This window comes from Danio rerio, chromosome 5, assembly GCF_049306965.1.
Source record: "Danio rerio strain Tuebingen ecotype United States chromosome 5, GRCz12tu, whole genome shotgun sequence".
Lineage (NCBI taxonomy): Eukaryota > Metazoa > Chordata > Actinopteri > Cypriniformes > Danionidae > Danio > Danio rerio.
The window spans coordinates 21868432-21875247 of record NC_133180.1 but is presented as its reverse complement, the minus strand read 5'-3'; the positions used below and the strand labels follow the sequence as shown (position 1 = coordinate 21875247).

Genomic DNA, 6816 nt, shown 5'->3' with positions numbered 1-6816 from the left:
CGCCACCAGTGGTGAGTAGCGTCAAAACAGGCAGATAGATGAGGATAGATGAGGATTGTTAATGAAAAATGAGAAGGAAGATTGTGGACATTAATTAATTAGATATTTCGAGAAAAACGGCTGTTTTTCTAAAGTGGAAATTTAATTAAATCATTATTGTAATTTGTTTCATTATTATGCATTTATTCATCATCATCATGTACTTGTTAATTAAGCTAAATTCTTAGACTATTGCTATTATGCTATCATGAGCTCTCAATTTATAACAATTAAAAATTAAGCCTACAATAAGATTATAATTTTATATTAAATGATTTGACTGTCATTATTCAACCATGGTATTTTTATTGTAATAAATACTGACACATTGTATATACTGAGAGAGACAGAGAGAGAGGGAGAGAGAGAGAAAGAGATAACAGTTTACCTTAGTAGTGGGTTAAGATGCTTCCATTCAACTATTTTTAGCAAAAAATAAAATAAAATGAATTGTTTTCATTGTTATATTTAAAATATAACAACATATATTGAATAGATATACTAACATGCTATTGCTAATAACAAATCTTACAATTTAATCTGCACTTTCTTGAAAAATGTGAACTGATCCTAATATTAATTCCTTACATTTTATAAAGCGCTCCTATAAAAAAAAATCTCATCCACCACCATTGTGTAGGATCCATGTGCATGTGACGACAGCCATATTGCGCCAAACCGCACACCACACAGCAGCTGTTTGGTGGAAAGCAGACTAGGATGACATGGGGATGGTTAGAGGGCCATGATGGACAGAGGCCAGTGGGGAAATTCGGCCCTTACTCTTTTTTTTCTAAGGACTTCACTGAGCAGTATAGAGTCCCCATAGATATTTACATTGGATGTCCCATACGCTGTTGTTGTCTATTGGAAGGAATGCGTCAATAGAGCCGCCTTTTAAGTACAGGATAGCACTTCTTTGAAATGAATGTGAAATCAGGGTGCAGTGGAGGACTGGCCATCCAGAGCCAGAGATATATACACATATTTACATATAATCTATGATTGAGGGTTTCCGAGAGGGGTCAGGATACAGACCTGGTGCAGTGTAATCTGAGCTGCATCCAATGCTTTTTAATTGGCTCAGTTTACCCCACCCCTCAAAGTAATGCCACTAGCTCCATTAAAGTGCATTGTATCTGACATTGCATCGCTGAGTGATGCAATCTCAGCTTGCATCATAAAGACTGCATCCAGATACTATTACCCAGTGGTCAGTATATGCAATTTTTTTTAAATGACAAAATTTATCATTTTACATCCCTTTTCTGCATCGATGGATAAGTAACTGCACGGGCATTGCCGACAAAGAGCATGTGTTTGTGTGCATGGAAATGTATTTTAAGGATATATAAAAAAGGAAGCAATTCATTTGTGAATGAATTTCTGTTATGAACGGCTCATTCACTTAGCCGACAATAATACAAGTTTCTAGCACTGCAGCATATTGTTTTCATATTTCATTTACATTGCTAGCTAAATTTTATTCAACAAAATTAGCATACGCCTGATATTTAGTGCAAGTTGGTGCTACTTTGCCGTATGGTCAGTGCAGTAAGTGACCGTATTATCATCAATACTTATTTAGCACAAAAGTTTGTAACACAAAATTGTAAAAAACTAAATCTTACCAATGAAATGTTCAGCCTTCGCGCTTTGTTTTCTTTGTTTGCTCGTTACTAGACCCGTATACAGCGCAAAAGTCCAGCATCTTCACATTGGCTTTAGTCTTAGTGCAGTTGAATGACATTTGTCCTGGAAGAACTTAAATGTGGCAGTACTATTGACGCAAGCAATATCTAGTCTATATATCTATGTAGAGTCCCCATCAATACACTGGGGTGTTAGGACCCACAGAGACCACAGGTTGAGCCCCTCCTGCTGGTCTCACTAACACCATTTCCAGCATCAACTAGCTTTCCCATGAGGTCTCCCATCCAGGTACTGACCATACGCAGCCCTGCTTGGCTTTAGTGGGCAACCATGTGAGAGATCTAGAACTAGCTTCTGGCAAGTGTTGATGGGATGGTCCATTCAGAAATGGAGATTTGCTGTTCATTTACTCATTCTCAGGTCATTAGAGGTGAGTATTTTCAACAGAACATTAAAGAATATTTTTTAGCTGAAGACCGTGGTGATATGATGATACATTCTAGCAAGTATTGTTGAAAAATGGCACATCTTAAATGGTCTAAATTACAGCAGATTGGTCATTTAAGGGAAGCACCTCAAAGGGGTTTGTTTTTTTATTTATGTTAAACAGATGATTTTACAACAGTAATTGACTTTCAGTATTATATACATCTTCTTTTGTGATCAAAAGAATTTCATAAAAGTTTGAAACCACTTTGTGTAAGTAAATAGTAAGTAAATTGTCATTTTTAGGGTGAAATATCCCTTTAATGCCATTTAAAGCACCTCACGTGATCTAATGAAATTGGCCAAATCTTGGCCTCATCTTAAGTAAACTAAAATCATCTGGGCCTATAAAAGTTTTAACATTCAAACATTTAATTTCTGTTGATTTGAAATTGTTTTAAGCGTCAAATTGTTTGATTACGTGTACAGGGCGTTTCTGTTGACTTTCTCCTATACCAGTTACACATAAACAGATTAAACACCGCCATCTTCCGGACGTACATGTAAACATCATCCATATGATCCTACCTGCGTGTCTACGATTTAAGTAGCAAAATTTCAGGATTTCAGTCGCTCCTTTAAACATAAACAAAGTTACAAGCCACGAGCATCTTTTGTTTCTAACATATTAAAAAATGGCCTTTAAATATACTTCATTTAAACCTTTAAAAATAGGTCGTGGTGGCCGTAGGTGCAGGCCTTTTGAGTTAGACCAACTAAGCTTTTTGAAACATTTTTGAATAAAGTCATGTGCACCCACGAGATTACGGCTTTAGTCATATCAGTAGGCAGCAGCAGAGAAACATGAACAAAAATCACTGAGCGCATCATCTTTCATTTAATTTCACTTAAAAAAAAAAAAAAATCTTATAGTCAAAAGGTGGCTGAACTAAGCTTTGCAGTTACTGGAGCATAAGATAATACAGGCATGTGGATACCTGGAAAAAAAAAACAGACACAGATGTTTTCATGTAACAATGTGTTATTGCCTAATGCATGTGAAATTTCAGAGTTTAGATAAACAGATGTGAAATGTTTTATGTACATGTTTATTGAATAGAAAACAATTTTGTAGTGCAGTAACTTATGACATTAAGAAAGATCTCAATGTAAAGGACCAATTAATTTAAAAATAGACATTTCTATTTAAAACTGTAAATAAAATGCTCAGGTACAAATTAGTATATTTAACATGAGAATTAAATGATTAAACTACAGTAATTACAGCTGACAAAAGCAGAGTAGTTGATAAATGTTTCAAGTACCACTGGAAGAAACATTTCAGTTAATGAATGCAATTCTTAGTGCTTATCCACATTGTGTCTTCAAGCTTAAGTTTTCAAGTTCATTCTCTTCACAAACTGCCAATGCATTCATCCTCATTTCCGCATCAATAGTCTGTTTGAACGAAGACTTTCGGAGTTCAAAAGTGATTCAAAGAGTTTTTTTTAAAGCACATTAAGTCCTTCAGATCTACTCTGTTCTCCACAGAACATACTTCCACCAAAAATGTGGCATTCAGAGCAGTTTTGATGCTGTCTTTTTGCCTTGGTGTCTTGAAAATGTAACTATCAAGTCATTTTTAAACTTAATCCTCAAGACGATTTTTACAAAATGGTCGCCAATAATATTTTGATTTCTCAGTGAGAGCTGTCAATCCTTTTCCGTCTGTCTTTAGCACCAGTCAAACCTCTGTCCCACCATTCGGAAAAAGATTTGATTAGGTACTCGCAAGTAGCGGCAAAGCTTCTGGAAAGCCTCATTGCTAAGTGGAGCATGTGGCCTTCCTTTAGACTCATCCAGGCACTTGTCATGTCCTGCCGACAGCATACAATAAAAGCCCTTGGTGACATTAAAGTAGAAGTTGTCCGGCTTTATCTGAGGCGGAAGTTCCAAAAAAGTCTCTGCTTTCTGCAGCTCCGGGAATGGATTACGAATCAGTGCTTCTCCATCCACAATGTGTATCTGCTCTCGGGGGAAAAGCTCCAACCATCTGGCCAGGTGCTGGTAGTAAAAACTTCTCTGAAGGGCCTTGTATTTGGGGTTGATGTGTCCTTGTGAAAGCAGCAGCTCTTCCAGTGACTGGTATGGCTTGTTTTGCTGAATTCGGTTGTGGAGAACTTGCGTATAATCTGATACGAGCCTCTCTGCGGGGTCACGAATGATCAAAAGCAGTTTCACTGCTGGATTCATGGCCCAAATCCTCCTTGGGGCTGGTGGAGCTGTGAAGTAGCCAGGAGTCTTTTCCACTGTCAGCTGCCCAGGAAGGGTGATGGGCATCTGGGATCGATACCAATCCAGACCCTTCCGAAAGTTTTCATCCAGGTTGAAGTAATGGATCTCGGTCTTGGCGACTTCCACATCTGGATGGAGGTTGAGCATCTCCAGGAGGGCCCTGGTGCCTCCTTTGCGCACCCCGATGATGATGGCCCCTGGGAGACGTTGCAAAGTCGAAGCATTAGAAGGTCCAGAAGGTGTCGCTGAAGTCACTAAGTCCAAAGTGTCTTGTAGTTCATGTAGACAAACAAGCAGCTGCGCCTGGAGCAACAGCAGCAGGACCAAAGCCAGGAGAAGCGTCCACAGCATGGCGTCTGTCCAGTCAGGTCAAGGGCAGCTCACAATCCTACGCACGCAGCTGGAGATCACACACACACACCACAGCTGTCTGTTTGCGTCCTGAAATCGGCTTCTGAAACAGAAAGGAAATTAATTATTATGCAGAGAAAATAAATTGCAAGACCCACAGGAAGGTATTAATTATTCATGACATTAATCACAAGTTGAAAATCCCCAAAAAACATCAAGCGAATCATTGTCAGGCAAATTCGAGTTAGTAACATGACAAATGGAAACATATGGAAAAAGAAAAAACAGCAGGGCAGGGGTGTATTTCCTTGGTGTGATTTAATTAACGGAATTATTAAAACAGAGAGAGAAGATATGCATTAAACATTCATGAGCGGTAGTGCTTCAGAAATCTCTGTGGGTAAATGTACTCGTCCCAATCCCACTGCAGTCTCACTGCTCTCCTCTAGTGGACACTAATGGAACCACGCCTTAAAATAACCCACATTATGAGTCACAGTCATTCCAGTTGAGCTGCGTGAGTCACGCTGAGTTAATGGCTCAGTTCTGCAATAAAGGGTACATATTGGTACCCTTAATAGTATGTATTAGTACCAGAAGTACACATTATAGTACTTAAAGTGTACTAAAGTATAGTTTTAAAAAAGGTACTGCTCCAGTGACGGCTTTCATACCATTGTTTTCCATAGTAAACCTAAGACGAAAGATTGATTGGTAAACACTCGTACACTCAAAACTATTTTTTTTTTGTAACCCAGCATTTTTACAGTGTATGATTTTATTTATCAATGTATTTAAATGCAATGCAACTAAAATCTATCTATCTATCTATCTATCTATCTATCTATCTATCTATCTATCTATCTATCTATCTATCTATCTATCTATCTATCTATCTATCTATCTATCTATCTATCTATCTATCTATCTATCTATCTATCTATCTATCTATCTATCTATCTAAATACAGTAAATATTAATAAATCCAATCCTGAAAAATACCTACAAACAACATAGAACATACATTACATATGTTCACATACATATTCATTAAGCATATTTATTAATAATAAAAAGTTTTTCATTCTGAAAACTTTTTTTTTATGTTCAATCCACTTAAATTTGTAAAAAAAAAAAAAAAAAAAGATTACAGTAACTAAATTGATTTGTGTTGGGACAACAAAGAAATTGTGTGGACCTCAGCATTTGTACAACATTCAACATTGTAAGATTTTATTTATCAATGTAATTTAATGCACTACAACTAAAATCCATCAATCAATCAATATATCAATCTATCCATCCATCCATTCATTCATACATCCATCCATCTAAATAAATAAATAAAGTGAATATTACCGTTTTTCTCAGTCACTTTGGTGCTTTTCTCACAACACTATTTACAGTGTACACTATTCGCACAACAGTCAATGCATTTCTCAAAACAATTACTAATTTGTGCACATCATAGTAGCAGTTTCTCATTCCTTCCAACAAATTGCAAATGCTCAAAAGCTCAAAAAATCAAATGCTTTCATACAACTCTCTGCTGTTTTACTCAGCTGCTTTGGCGCATTTCTCGCAACACTATTTACATTTGCACAACAGTTAATGCATTTCTCAAAACAATTAGTACAAACTGCAAAACCTAGATGAAAATCTGCAAAAGCGTGTCACTTTGTCAAAATGGATAGCCCATTCCTCAAAAGCAAGTATTGATGTCAATGAAAGTGTCAGTGTCATCAAGATGAAAACACCTGACACCATTGCTTATGAACACGATAGTCAAATGGATTTGACATGTTTTCATTTTGACAGTTTACTCTCTACATTTTTTCAGTGCAAAAAAAAAACGTCAGATTTTGGTGACACTTCCTGAAAATGCTCAAGACAGCACTATCTACTATTTGCACAGCCATTTGAAAACTAGAGTAAAGTTAGACATCACTGCATTTAGTGAGGTATCTGAGTACAAGACACTAAATATGTATGTTTCACATTTTTACTCTGTGCAATTCTAATTAATTCACAGCATTGTACAGAAGAACAAAT

At 36.7% G+C, this 6816-nt stretch overlaps 1 protein-coding gene across 2 annotated transcripts in view; it reads right to left on the bottom strand.

The window, feature by feature from the left end:
- Positions 1 to 3142: 3142 nt before the first annotated feature.
- Positions 3143 to 6816, bottom strand: part of hs3st1l2 (heparan sulfate (glucosamine) 3-O-sulfotransferase 1-like 2) — a 40841-nt gene continuing 37167 nt past the window's right edge. For both annotated transcript variants that reach the window (XM_068221238.2, NM_001039926.1), the window contains one exon: positions 3143 to 4867. In XM_068221238.2, the coding sequence (XP_068077339.1) occupies positions 3853 to 4764 (912 nt within the window). In that variant the 5' untranslated portion in view covers positions 4765 to 4867 and the 3' untranslated portion in view covers positions 3143 to 3852. The remainder of the gene's footprint in view (positions 4868 to 6816) is intronic.